General features: G+C 38.7%; 2 protein-coding genes across 3 annotated transcripts in view; one reads left to right on the forward strand and one right to left on the reverse strand.

Moving 5' to 3' along the window:
- Positions 1–7627, forward strand: part of aspn (asporin (LRR class 1)) — a 17727-nt gene extending 10100 nt beyond the window's left edge. Inside the window, exons 4-8 of the mRNA XM_008408880.1 lie at positions 1604–1817; positions 4056–4166; positions 4305–4398; positions 5609–5747; positions 6746–7627. Coding sequence (XP_008407102.1) covers positions 1604–1817; positions 4056–4166; positions 4305–4398; positions 5609–5747; positions 6746–6946 — 759 coding nt within the window. The 3' untranslated portion in view covers positions 6947–7627. The remainder of the gene's footprint in view (positions 1–1603; positions 1818–4055; positions 4167–4304; positions 4399–5608; positions 5748–6745) is intronic.
- cenpp (centromere protein P) overlaps positions 1–15586 on the reverse strand; it is an 85530-nt gene that overhangs the window by 38472 nt on the left and 31472 nt on the right. The window lies entirely within an intron of this gene.

Genomic DNA, 15586 nt, shown 5'->3' on the forward strand with positions numbered 1-15586 from the left:
ATATGTGTAAATTGCTCAGTAAAAACATCTATAAAACAAGTTTAATGCCATGAAACTAAGTTGTTTCATTGTCTAAACAGCTGGAGCCAGATGTGAGTTTATGTTGTTGGAATGGAAAATATTAGATTTTATTCCTCAGTTGATCATTAACAATCTGGGGTTAATGTCTTGTATTAAAGCTTAGAGAGGATCTAAATCAGAAGGACACGAACATTGCAGACCAGATGTTTCCCTGATTCAATTAAATTCGATTAATTTAAGACTGCACAAAGTGCTGTAAATTAATTGTAATTACAATGTCTGTGTGTGAAATATTCACATCTCAAAGGTCAGTTTGCACTGTAATAATTGTGGGCTAATTTATTGTAAGTCTGTACTCCAAGTACTCAAACCTACATTTTTCATATTATTGTAATTTTAAGCCAGTTTTACGAGTCTTACGGCAGCAGATGTTCATACTGAACACTAATGAGTTGTGTTAGCAGGGAAATGCGACTCATATCCAACTTTTTCTTGGCAGTCTGAACAGCCCGATTCTGATCTTTTTACCCCCCCAATTAATCCAATCTGTTCCACTTCTGCATGTGGAATTAAATTGCATCTGATCGTTTTCAAAGTGTCTGCAGTCTGAACAGTCATTTTGCATTTTATCCAACTTTAAACGAGACATGCGTTGTAATTCTGCACCAGAAGAGGGAAGACAGTAAGTCTGGACAAAAACAAAGGATAAAAATGATAATAACGAAGTGATGGAAGCAGCTTGAGTCCGTGAAAAATGACATCACAACCCAACCACTCCTGGTTCGACTCCACACCCAAACAGATTCCTCTACAGAGGCTCCACTAAAGGTCTCTGCTGTTAGCAGGCATTTCTTTTTATCCTTCGCCTGGTTCTGATCTGGTGACCATGCTGTCAGCATTTACCGTATTGTTTATAATTTATAAATTTCTTATCATGATGGTCGTTTTTATTTTTTGTTGTCCTGATAAATTCCAGTTCACAATGTTTCAAATCCCAAAAACTGTCCGTAGTGTTGGGATTTAGTTTTACTTTTTTTCCCCCCAATGTTCAATGAAAGCATTAATAAAAGTTTAGAAGTGTAAAATTTATTAAATGAAGTTATTTTTTGTAGTTTAATGATATATATCACACATCTTTATCTGAATGGTGTCCCAAATAGGAATGTTTTTCAAGAGCAGTTTTTGTGTTTGTGGGGCTATTATTGCACACAGCCACAGTCGTACAGCTGCCTAAGAAAATAAACCAAAAAAAGGCAATAAATTGTTCTTAAAAAGAACAATTTATTACCTTTCATCACAATGGAACCACACAATATTGTGATGAAGCTTTGCCCACCCCTACTGTCAGCTCTGACCAACTTTAAAGCAGTCGTACAATGAACAAGAAAACAGAAAAAAATTGGTAATTGAGCATCAAGACCTGTTGTGGTCATTTGTTGAAATTTGTGTATTTCTTCACATTGAAAGGAATATTTAATCACTTTTAGAGTTTCTCCCTGTTAATCACATCAAACTGCTGCAGTGCAAAAAATAATTCCACCCCGACAGAATAAGATTTGGTCTCATCTTCTCCCACCTTCAGGGTTTGTTCCTGATCAACAACAAGATCTCCAAGATCCACCCCAAGGCCTTCAGAAACATGGACCACCTGCGGCTGCTGTACCTGTCCTACAACCTGCTGACGGAGATCCCGGCCAACCTGCCTCCCAACGTCATCGAGCTGCGCTTCCACGAGAACAACATCAACCGGATCCAGAAGGAGGCCTTCATGGGCCTGAAGAAGCTGCATGTGCTGGGTGAGGAAGCCTGAACCAGGGTTATAATTCGTTTAGGTTTTTTCAGTATAGATTAGTTTTAATTTGTTGTGGCTTTTTGTTTATCTAACTCAGTTAGTTTGTGTGTTTTCTAGTTAAATATTGTTTAGTTTGGGTTTAGTTTTCATTAGTTGCAGCAGTAGTTTTAGTTTTTCAGACTATCTCATTTTTATGTGCAGAATTCAAAAAGGACAAAGTATTATATTGTGATTATGGATACATTGATTGGGTAATGAATACTTAAAAGAAAATACTCTTTTCAATTATTTTTGCCGTTTTATCCCAACTTTTACTGCCGCCATTTTTTGTGGACTAGTGTATAGGGTGTAGGACAAATTTTGCTTGCCGATAAATTTATCCCAGAAGTTATTGCGATAAATGATAATATCATTGTTTTGAGACAATTTTCAAGTATAATAGATGGTAATTGCATAATAATGCAAGAACAAACAAACACTGGAATAGAAAGACGTTTTAAATATCTAAAATATTTCAAAAAAACAGAAACAACAAATGAAATTAATTATGAAACAAATGTGAACAAAACTGTCTTTAAAGAAAAGGCCTAGTTGACACTGAAGCACCAGGCTGAAGACTTTTGACGTCCAAAAATACTTTTGGTAGAAAGGGAGAGAAAAGAGAAAAACAATAAATCATGCATTTTGAAATTATTGAGCTTATTTTAATTTATAATGCCATTATAATTGCTTTAATATTTATTATGACCAGCCTAATGGAGTGCCGTAATTTGCCGACAACTGGCAAAAACTGCTTGTGTGGGGGATGAAAAAAAGTTTTAGAATCACACAAGATAGTTCTAGTTCTTCCCCATTAATAACCGCTTTTATTTATTTCAGTTCACGAAAATATTTCCTTAATTTCAGATTTTGTTATTTAGTTAGTTTGAGTTAGCTATAATAGCCCAGCTCTGAACTCAGCATCAGGTGTTGATTAGACCCAGACGTGGCTGCAGCACAGACTGAGCCTGAGTCAGAAATCTGCAGCTGCACAGAACAGAAAATAACGTTTCATCTGAAGAAATAAGCAAACACAGCTTCAACAGAACACAGATTAAGCTGGTTAACCACAACTAAACAGGATCTAAAGTCTGAAACAGCCAAACGACAGATGTAAAAAATTAAATGACGTCGTTTAAATTGGTAATTAGATGCACCAAGACAAGAGCTGAACAAAAAATCAATAAGAATATCGCGATTGACACGTCATAAATATCAGTAGATAAGACATCTGATAAAATATCCAATATTCAACATATGACATATTCACTGAACTCTGATCCAGAACCACAAAGTATTCTGGGAGGCGTAGGCAGAGGAAAGACTTTAGTCACTCAACCTCTCAAGGCTAGCTTTCGGTGGCATTAACTAACTAACTAACTAACTCTACAGTTACCTAGCAACTCACTCATTCTTTGGTTACCTAGCAACAACTTGTTGAGTGACTGGCGCAACAGCAGTTTAAGGTTTTGTCACTGCGCCTTATGACTGCTTTAAGTAAAAAACAATGGCATGAAGAGAAAACTGTAGATAAAACAGTCATGCCATCAGTGTGGCAGGATTTTAGATATTTAAAACAAACAAACAAAAAAAAACAATCAATAATTATCGATATCGACTGATATGAAACACTTCTATTTAGATTCTGGATGAAACTAAAGACTTTAGTTCAAAATGAGCCGAACTGAGGCCGAGTTAAGGCAGAACTTCCTCCACCTACAAACTCTGACGGCCCAGTTTTTTCCAGACCGTGTACTTTTAGGTATTTTCCAAATTCCGAGTACAGATGCAGAGTTAATAAGTGCGTACTTAAACATCAAATAAAAACGTTTGCAAACAATTTTCGATAATTGAATTTTCCATGAAACAGACAAATGTGACTTCAGGCGATGTTTCTGCTGATCAGCTGATTTTATTCACAATGAGCTGAATATAACTGCATCGGTTTACGGTCATAAAACCACCAGTTTCTAGCTAAAACATTATTTTAGTTAAAAGCACCAGTCTCTTTCCATCAGCAGGTCGATGTCCCTCCCTGAATCTTTGTGATTTACTATATTTACAGCTCATTTAACCAAATGTGTGCAGATCTCTGGGAGCAACCAGTGCGGTTTCCATCGTACTGTAATTAACCATCCATGTTCGCCGTCTTGTTGATGGATGAGCTCTAATGGATCCAGATGTTGTGTGCTTCCCCAAACAGAGCTGGGAGCCAACCCTCTGGCCAACAGTGGGATCGAACTGGGAGCCTTCGACGGCCTGTCCACTCTCTACATCGGCATAGCAGAGGCCAAGCTGACAGCCGTCCCCAAAGGTCAGACACCAGGATGAAGATCCTCTCACCTCATCGTTACTGCGACATGCTGCAGTCGTCCTCTATCCCTCATGACTAATCAGCCATTTCATCACAAGCAGCTGGATTTATGATCGTGTGTGCTGCTTTTCCTCCCAGCGCTCCCGACCTCCATCACTGAGCTGAGTCTGGACTACAACAAGATCTCCAAGGTGGAGGTGGAGGACTTCAAGAGATACAAGAACCTGCAGAGGTGGCGGCAATGAACGGCTTTTTCTGCAATCTATCAATGCACCGTTTGCTTCAGCATGTAGCTCTACTGGTGGCTGCTGCTTACATTAACTTTATTATAGAACAGCCTTTCTTAAACTGTGGTCTGCAAGGTACTGCATGTAAATGTTTAAAAACTGACGCGTATGGTTAGCTTACCAAAGGATTGTGTTTAAAAATAATACTGGATAAGTAGCTTAAGAACGGGTCACTCAAAAGAGAAGCTGGAAATATCGGTGGAAAAAAAACAACAGGACTATTTAATTCATGTCACTTCAACAGCTGTTATTATTTTTATTTAATTTAAAAAGATTTATTTAGCAATTAAATACAGTAGATAAATACCATTCAGAGAAACGGGTGGATAACTTTTATATTTAATGGTGCAGAAAAGTTGTTTCTGCCACAGCAACACGAGTCTACTTTTCTTTTATTATGTTTTTATTATGCTATTATTATTATTATTATGTAGTAAAGAATAACTTTTTTTTTAATTTCCACATGCTTGACATCATTGGAAAGCCTAGGATTTACACTTTCACAATCCGTAAATCACTCAAAGCACAGCAGACTAGTTCATGGCTTTGTTGTGGCCACTGACTTTTACAAAACAGCACCACCCCTTTATTTTAGGATGAACAAAGAAGACAGCAGTAAGTGAGTTAACAGACTAATATTGTACATAGTAAGTCTGTGAGTGTTTGTTAAATTGGTTAAGTGATTCTCAGTCTGAAAAAGTTTGAAAAACACTGACCTAGAATGATCTGTACACTAGTTTTTGATTCGTGGATTATAGTAAAATATTTGTATCCAAGAAAAGTTATTTTTAACAAAACACTAATTAATTCAGCATAAGTTTTAAAAATAAAGTATTTTTTCTTTGTTAATTTACTGGTATATTGTGTCATAAAAATTCTATTGGCTAAAATATTATTATATATTTGCATTTGTAGACTACAGTGTAAAAGTGTGTAAAAACATTAGTCGTTTTTTCACCGACACTGAAAACCAAGTTGGACCTAGAATGGAACCCTGTGGTACACCTTGATGTTTACGTTGGCGTGCATTAGAAACGATGCTGTTGTTGATGATTAATTATTGTCGGAATCATCGATTATGTCGATTATTATGTCTGCGGTGGTAGCTTCCAGCATCGCCTCCAGACATTAACGCCTCTCCAAACATCCCTGCAGGTTAGGACTGGGCTTTAACCAGATCCGGTCCGTGGAAAACGGCAGCCTGGCCAGCATCCCAGAGATCCGGGAGATTCATCTGGACCACAACCGCTTGAAAAAAGTCCCAGCAGGCCTCAGTTCCCTGCGCTACCTCCAGGTGAGCGAAGAACAAAAACAAGTCCGGGGCATCTCCAGGATCGAAGTTAGCACTTCATAATCCCTCTTTGACGAAAAGTTTTATATGAAAAAGATGAAAATTGTTTTCAAAGGAAATAGGAAATATTATAAATGAAAGTCCATTTAATTTATTTTTTATAGTGATTCACATTTAAATCCATTCTGAACCTCCGAAACATTACCCAAAAGAATTATAAGAAATGAAGTAGTGTAAACTTAAATAGTGGTTTTCTGAATGAAAATGGCGCCCCCATGTGGTACCATCAGAAAACACAGGGGTTCCTACAGAGGGACTAAATGTTCAGATGTCTCAGAAAGTGTCTGACTGATGGTAAGGAGTCTAAAAACATTGTTTTTCTGGTATTAATTAAATTAATCTGAACTGATAACTGCACTTTTTAAGCTGCATTTTGTTTTAATTTAAATAAAAAATCAGATAAATGTTGCTGCTTTTATCCATAAAATAACTGAAGGTAAATTGAGTCTAGTTATGCTGACGTTTTCTTCCTGTTACAAGAAAGTGTTTCATCCCCGTCGCCGAAGGACTACATTCATATGATTGTAGTGAATTGGTATGAAACAGATTTAGTTAATATTTCCATATATATAGACTAAACCAGACTTGTTGATTTGGTAAACTTTAGTAAGCACAAGTTTATTTATCTAACTTGTGCTACATAAATAAATGAATCTATTTATTCATTTTCTAATAAGTGAATAAAGGAACCTGCAGAACTTTTCTTTTTAGGCTAACTGCTAAATTAAACCAAAGCAGCCTGCAAACATCTGACAGCAACATATTTGATGAAACTCAAACTGAATCCTTTAACTGACCCCTGAGGGACTCCAGATATCCTTCTATCTGCTTCAAACCCAACAAAAGCCTAAATTTCACCACACTATCAAACACAGACTCGTGGTTTGGTTTCCAGGATATCACCAAACCAAATTAAACACAAAGTCTCTCCGTCTGCACAGGTCATTTTTCTTCATGGCAACAAAATCAACAATGTGGGATACAACGACTTCTGCCCCAGATCTCCCAGCGAGAAGAAGAAACCGTACTCCGCCATCAGCCTGTTCGCCAACCCGGTGAAATACTGGAGCATCCAGCCGGCCACGTTCCGCTGCGTGGCCAGCCGGCGGGGCATCCAGCTGGGGAACTTCAGGAGGAAGTAGAGCAAGATGGCGGCCACTCAGAGACAGACCCAACATCCTCGTAACAGAAGAAGGGGGAATAAAACCCTGTAGGCTGAAAACTGTAGGAAATTAGACTCATTTCTCATTATATTGGCGTATATTAGAACGATGCTGTTGATGCTGGTTCATTCTCTCTGATAAATGTTGAATCATAAGCTAACAGCAGGGGGCGTTTACTGGGGAGTCAGTATTTGTATTTTTATGAAAACCACTCTGACTTTTATTATGGGCTTTAAATAAAGATGCTTTTAGTTCTTTTTATTCTAGCCGGGATAAGATCCATCTGATTTTTATAAAACTTTATAAAATCTCTTTTGAACATTTTCATTAATGTTGAGATGTTATCATTTCCACAGTGGACACAAACTGTAACATATGAGGTGCTTAAATATTGCTTTTCCCTCCTGAATAACTGGCTCCGAGTTGATGTACGTAATCTGACTGCATGCCTGTGTCGTCTGTATTTAGAGGCTGAGGTCCATTTGGATCAGAACTTTGAGTCCTCTGCAGGGCCGAGGACAGACTGTTCGTTTGTTTCATCCAGACAGCTTCTAAAGTCCCAACCTGGAACGTCAGAGCATCTTCTGTTTCAACATGTCTCCTCTGAAATGGTGCTATATTTATTGAGGATGTCTAATAAATAAATCTGAAACACCTCAACCATTCGTTCTTTCACATCTTTGTCCCAAACAACAAGTTTAAGTGGAAAATAGAGATATTTCTGCAGTGTCAAAGCGCAAGCATGCAAGAAGAAAAAACATTGAGGGGTATTTTTCTGAAAAAGTAATGAAAACAAAAAGTTTTATTGCGACAAAAGATGGTTTTGAAATGTTATTTTCTAAAATGCATCCAACTTAGAAGAACAGAACAGAAATATCCTTTACTGTCCCAAACAGAAAAAGATTCAGGTTTAACTGCAGCAAAGTGACAGAACCTCGAGTAATGTAGGTTCACATAAAGGTGAACATATATAAAAACAAAACTAAGAATAGCATATTGTACAATAAGGTCAAAATGACATAATAAAATCAGTTGCAGTTATCAACAATTTAAAAAAGTATAGAAATGAAATTGGATATATTTGGTGTTTCACCAATTAAAAGGCAGATATAAGCGTTTCAGGGGAGGTCTGAAGTGTTTAAGGAGCTACTGATTGTGGTTAATAACCCCTGCCAATACCAGGGTTTACTGCACAGATAAATCCCAGTTAGGCTCCCCATTAATTTTTAAAGCAGATAAGTAATTGTATGTTAAAAAGAAAATCCATTCCTGCCAGAGTTTTAGCATTTTGACAGAGTTCATTTACCACAAGGAAGAATAACAGACTGAGTTCCTCACAGATCGCTGTGGTGCCGGTTTGTTCGTTTTCCAAAATACTTTTCTCTGTCAAATGATCCCTTGACTATTCATCAGTAGATAAAATATGATAAATATTCCCTTTATGAGATCAAATTTAAGTTTTGGGATTTTTGCTGTTACCCCTTTTATTCTGGCCAGTTTTAAGTTACACATTAAAACTCAAGTTTGGCAGCCCAAGCCAAATTATGGCTTCCTTGTGTTCGCTTTTTCCCCTCAAAATGTTTATATATTTCTTAACCGCAAAGATATAAAAGAGCACAAAAATAATGAGATGTAAGCCTGAATACAGGTGAAAACAAAAAGTTGTAAAAGTGATGATGTATAAAGTTTTATGTGGTTAAATTAGGAGTTATTTTTTGCCAAAATGATTTACAGGCTAAAGTTAACTCGCTAACCTAACCACAAAATCCTATGAAAAGGGAACTGAGGCTGAGTCCAAAGCGAACTTCTGAAGATCAGGTTTAAAAGTATGAAGAAATGAAGGCTGTGTCTGGGTTTTTATACTAATCCCTTATATTGTTTTCTGGAAGGATCAGGAATGCTGCATTATTGTATTTTGTCACAAGGGGGTAGCAGAGGAAAACTGTAGCAACGGCACCAAGGCTCAAACAGCTATTAACACGATGCTTAGAGAGTTCGGTTTGTTTCCATGGCGATTCTAGCGGCTCCTTTAGCTCTGCTCTGGTCTGTGTTGAGATCTGGAGAAGTCAGTGTTTTCCTGCCTGGAGTCAGAAAAGGTATGGATGATTTAATCAGTGTCAAAGGTCACCGCTTTGAAAGGAAGGAACTCCCTGGCTCTTTACTCTCTCTCTGCTAGCTGTAACTCGTCATGGTGAAACACACCTGGGATTGTTGGAGGTGAAAACCTGAGAGTTTTTTTGGACACCTGGTTTCTCCAGACAGCCAACACCTGTCTGAACCGAGGCAGAGCTGCAGTTCCAGGATCCCGGCGTAGAGCCGTGTTGCTGTTTCACTGGTTTCTGTCGGTTTAAATGACGACTGGGTGAGAAAGGGGGAGCAGCCTCACTCTGTCTGTCTCCAGGAAACATATGGAAAAGATCTGCCGCTTGGCCAGGCTTCGTTCTGCCACGTCTCACACTCTCTCTCTCTCACACACGCACACACGCACGCACACACACACACAGTCTCAACCTCAGGATTTTCACTCCTCTTCATCTCTGTTAGTTTCTACATCACTGCCAGATTTCTCCGTCTTCCATCAGCTCATATCTACCTGCTGCACATTTTCAGCTTGCTCTGCTTGCACAACTGCGGCATATTTATCTGTTTTTGTTTAGCTAGTTGCAATCTGTCACTCTGCCAGCAGGTGTCCCTAACCCCTTCACAATTGACCTTTAATGCTAAATTCAAATCAGTAATATATCAGAGAAAAATAGAGTAGAAACTTCCCTTATTGTCCCTCAGTGGGAGAATTCAGGTGAACCAGCATCAGGTTAGCAACATAAAAAATAACTGTTCTTAAAAGAAATTAAAAATGTACAAAATATGCATGAATATATGCACTGACAAAAACAAAACAAAAAACCAAACAATGTCAGAGATGTATGATCCTCTATAGGAATGCACTGATATGAAAATTTAGACCAGTTATTAATATTGCTGTTCGGGTTGTTGATAACTGATATTTACCGATATTATTCCCCCATACTTTAACAATCCTGCACTGCTTTCACTACAACGGTCACATGACCAAACTTATACCACTTCAAAGACAATCACAAACAACAACAAGATGGAAATAAACATCGTATCAGTCCAATTTTACTTATCGGACCAATCCCGATATGTCAAAGTATCGGCAGGCAACCAGCATCTATGTGGAGCTTTTCAGAGCTGAACAATTGTTTTAGAAAGATTTTTTTTAATCATCCTCTGTGTTTTCCAAAGAGGAATATTATCCGAGATCAACTAGGATCAATGAGACCAAGAGTTGAGCTTTTCTACAGCCACGGCAGGAAGAACCACCAGCATTAATCCCTTCTTGGACTTCTGTCAGTATTTTCTATTAGTATTACTTTCTCCCTTACATAATACTCGAAAGCAGAAGTTGGTTTTGATTCTGACTGTATTTGAAAGCTAAAACCCAAACGATATGGGTTCAAAGGGCAAACAAGAAGGACTCTGAGGTTTTTTCACTGACATTGACTGTAAGCAAAAATGTCAATAACTGGAAACAATGATGACCGTTTGCAGACATCAAACTCAAATGTCTTGAGCAGAAGAAAAAGAAGAAGTTTTAACAGATGCTTCTGAGAAAAACAAATCGGGGAGCTGAGCGTCTTTTTTTTCTTTGCTCCACAAGTCCAAACATAAAAACCCGTCCTCAGCACATCTACACTTTTTTTTAAAAAAGTTTTTGAAGTCTGTTCTGCTTCAGCCAAAAACCCCAAACAGCTAATGAGCAAAGTCTCTGCAGACGGCTGCAGATGCTTTCAGAGGAACCCGTCGCTCCAGGATGCCAAGATCACGGCAAAGAACGCTCAAAAGTTGGAGAAAATTGGACATTTAGGCTTTGAGAACTCCGTCAGCACACAGTTACTGTCCAACAAAATCTGAAACATAGACCACCAGCTCACCCAGAAGCGGGCCAAGGCTTAATGAGGCCAGTGAAATTAAAATGTTTACAGGCAAGGACTGAGAGGCCTGTTTGTTCTTGTGAGACAATCTCAGCCTGATGTTTTCTGCAGGGAAAAGATTGACATGAAAAATGAGCAACAAGGCCAACAGGCCAACGGCTGTCTGGCTGGAGTGGAAAAACCGGCCTTATGACGGCCGTGTGGGAGAGACTGGGCTGCAAACTAAAAAAAGCCTGTGGGAGCAGCAAGGTTTAAATACAGAAGATAATACTGTAAAATACATTTGAATAAGACAAATATCCCCATTTATCATTATGCAAGTTGCCAGATTTTCCTGTTTGTTTTAGAGTTTTCCATTGGTGCTCCAGGTTTTTCCACCAAAAGATGAATTCTCATCATATCTGAGGCTGAGCTGCAGATGGTGGGAATGAAATGGGCTCAAAACCCAATTTAACCTCTTTCTGTGTGGAGTTTGCATGATATCAACCTTCTCAGGTGTTCTTGTTCTGGTCCGCTCTGCATCCCCAGAACCAAAACTAAACATGAAGAAGCAGCATTCAATTTCTATGCACCACAAATCTAGAACCATCCAGAAAACTGCAAAACAGCTGAAACGCTGTCTTCCTTCAAGTCTAGACTAAAAACTCACCTGGTTAGATTTGCTTTTGAACCATAATAAATGAAACATCGATCAATATATTTGACATGCATTGATGATTTTAATTATAGCACTGGACAAAATGCAATGTTTAATACTTTTTTCTCAATTGATGACTGTATGTTGTTTTAATGATTTTTTATTTTTGCATTTCTATGGTGTAAAGTACTTTTGAACTGCCTTTTTTTTTAAATATGCTATATAAATAAACTTCACTGACTGATTGAAAAGGCGACCAGATTATACGAGAACCAGAAAAACCCAAGAAAGTGACAATTCTGCTGCAACGTTAATTTTTCTGTTATTTTTGTGATGCAGAGTTAGTCTGTGCATAGAAGTTCATAATTGTTGAATTTTTATTCCGGCATTCTAATTTTCTGCTTTTTCAGAGGTCAGTCAAACTGAGAGTAAAAGGTCTACAGGAGGAAAGGATCGTCTCTTCCTATCCTTTCTCTGGTCTTCTGTCCCTCCAGGCCTCTTCTTCTAATTTCATTATGTGGACAGCAAACTTGGGAACACGTTTATCTTTAATCACTTAATGTTTAAAAGTTCATAAAGTGTTTTTTTTCTGACCAAACAAACAAACGAAAAGATTGTTCTGAGCTTTAAATGGATGACAGTCAGGATTTCTGTAATTCTTTACAGATTAAGCAGTATTTAGCTCATTTTATTACCAATTTGAATATCTGGGTCCTAAATCAGTTTGCAGTGTATAACTTCCAGGGCCAGTGAATATAGCTGAAATGAGAGAAACAGACAGAATATGGAGACAGAGGGTCAGAGCCAGAATCCCAGACTCGCTCTTATTGAAGCCAGTAGTGATGCTGAAGCCAGAAGTTTTGAAGGGCGCTCCAATAAAAAGAGATTTTATCCAGATGGAGCCCACTGCTGAGAGGACAGTTGTGTTCTCCTCATCACAATTAGCGCTAAAGGAAACACTCAAGACCACAATGTCCTATTAAACAGACATAATTACATTAACATGGGAACTTCCCAGAATCCCCCAGCCTCCATAGAGTCGCCGTTAACCACATGAAATAACATCTCAGCTGAGTTGGAGCTGCAGGCGGAGAGGGAACGCAAACAGTGCGGACTACTGTACCACCTGACACAGCCTTGATTGATGGGCTCATAATTAAATAGACTGGATAAACAAATGTTCCCAATAGCTTCTGGTTCTGGAGTCAGGACGGCCGGGGTATCGACTCAGGTCACAAACCGTCGATTTATTTCACTGCTTCTCAGAACCAGAGCTTTCCATTTACCAACAGTATGATAATTTTCCTCATGTATGCAGGTAAAGTGATGTTAAAGAGAAACTAAAGTCTCAGGAATTATATGAGAGCAATTCGTCATAAGGAACCTGTGGAATGATGTATCAGATGCTACGTAAACCACACCAAGAGTCGTACTGTTAGAGGCCAAACATTGGAACTGACCTGACTGTCATTCACTTACAGAACCAGAACAAGCTTTACTGGCCAACATTAAGTGCACAAACAAGGAATTTCACTTTGAAACCCCACGATCACAGCATGCAGACATCAAGTGGAGGAAATAAAAAAGTCAACTTGTACTTCTTTGTGCATGTAAGATGGCAGATATTAACCAATATTATACATATATATTTCTCTACCCGTGAGCTCAAAGGGGAACAAACGACAACATGGCCTACATTGCTTCTCTGCTTCAGATAAACTTTCCACAATCCTTTGCTGCATCACTGTCACATGACCAACCTCTTCCCCTTTCCCTCCAAACAAAGCAAATGACAACAAGATGGAAGTAAACGACTGTAGACATCGGTCCAGTTTTACTGATTGGGCTGAGACAGTTATTGAGATGTTTAAATTGACTCAGAGAACATGTCTGAACAGCATCTTCCCGTTTGCGTGCCATAAGTATTATCGTAAAAGTTTTCGAAGTGTGTGTGAGGGCTGTCTTTGGTCTTTGATTGTGCCGCAGCCAACATCTGTGCCTCAGTGCAAATGGTGCGTGAAGGCTCCTCTAGTATATGGAGCACATTTTGTTTTGCTAATCTTGTTTTCCAGCAGAATGGCTGACTCCTCAACATCTGTACCTGAGATGTGCTACCCTTACTCTTTACCCCATCACTGGACCTGACCAGATGAAGATGAGGCTATGGCTCCTAACCAGGACTCACTACCAGGATAATATCTGCCTTCCGCCTCCAGAAAGACAACATGAAGCAGCTGATCAATCCTCCATGTGAAACACAAATCCAGGTTGTTGGAATGAGGCAACGGCCAGGGTGAAAACAAAAGTCTAGGAGAAGAAGGTGTGCTTTCTTTCAGGCTGTGAAGCAGTGAAGCAGAGGTTCTGGTTGTCCTCTCTAAATGTGTCAGAGAATAAGGCACGAGTATCATGCTGGTTTCACAAAAACAGAACTGTGGTTCTGTAGAGTTAAACTGGTTTCTGCTGGAGGTTGGACGCCACTAATTTTTAAAGTCTGTTTACAAGAAAGAAGCCTAACCCAGAATTTTATTGTCTTTGTTGGCTATAAAGAACCAAAACAAGCAACTAAAATGAAAACAGCCATCTGATTAAGATACTCACACTCATGATCTTGACTCCATATTTTCCAAACCTGACAACCCCCCAAGTGGGTCCAAGAATGCATCCTGCTGATCCAACAGTTTAGTGGCAGGATGACTATAAACTGAATCACTTTCAGACATTAATAACTCTACAGAGAAAATAAAGGCTGACTGTGAATTATTGTCCAGACTGAAGAAAAAGAACATTTTTGGGTTCATCGGTTCTGAAGTTGCTGTCTGGGAAAAGGAAAATGTTCGGAATGCCGGGATAACAGGTCCAGTAGTCACCAGAGTAGCATACCAACGCAAACTGGAACCCAGTCAACCAGTAATCCTCTCCACATGTTTCAGACTGGTTTGGTCCAAACCATTGTGTCCCAGTTGACAGTTTAATTGGAGCGGGTCTGTTGTCCAGTACTCACAAAGAAAGTCTGCTGACAGACAAAGAATCAAAACAGGAAAAAGGAAAATCTGTCTTATTTACAACAAGTTCCAGTAGGTCTTTGGTACTGGTCCAGTTTACTTACAACTACCAGCATTTAAAGCTCTGTCCTCTGCTCTTCAGGCGGAGCTGTGAGTTTAACCATACAAAGCGTCTTTATAATGAAAGTAACATCCCAATACAGCTGAAGCTGTTCACTTTTGAAAAGCCACAGTATACAGCACTAATATTACAGAGCTTTCTGTTATTGCTTTAGAACTACATGTAACGCAGTCCACTGAAGAGTGGTTAAAATAACCAATTTCTCAATATAATAGATACTTAAGAAAGGTAATTCACCACCAGGATGTGAATGACATGAGTGGGCAACTAGAGACTATCGACTGCACCTGAATAGAAGCTGCACCCACTACATTTAAAAATACAAAAAGTACATATATGCTTATAGACAAGGTCTTGTCTATAAGTGAGTGATCTCCAAGTTGTAACGTAAAATATTTACACAGATTTATAAAAAACTTTTATGGGAGTGTCAGAATTGAACAGGTTCAGAATTACTTTGTCATTCACTTCCTCAGTCTCCCTTTCATTGCTGCTCTCAGTGCTGCTTTCGTCTCATGACAAATTACCCCTTGAACTTGTGACATCCACTTCATCATGCAGAAGTCCAGCTTTTCAAAACCCGTTGGTAAAAATCCTTATATTAGCCACATCGCAATTTTCCAAGTGTGTGAAAAAACTAATGACTTATAGGTTGGGAATTACAGTAGCATAGAATGGAGTGGTAACTTATGGTATGGCATGGTATTGTATCTTATGGTGTGGTGTGGTATCTTGTGGTCTAGTACTAAATGGTGTGGTATGGTATGGTGCAGTATGGTAAGGTATGGTATGGTGCGGTATTTTTGGTGTGGTATGGTATAGTATGGTGTGGTGTGGTATGGTGTGGTATGGTATCTTGTGGTATGGTAGGGTATGGTATGGTATGGTATGGTATGGTATGGT

This window comes from Poecilia reticulata, linkage group LG5 (genome assembly GCF_000633615.1).
Source record: "Poecilia reticulata strain Guanapo linkage group LG5, Guppy_female_1.0+MT, whole genome shotgun sequence".
NCBI lineage: Eukaryota > Metazoa > Chordata > Actinopteri > Cyprinodontiformes > Poeciliidae > Poecilia > Poecilia reticulata.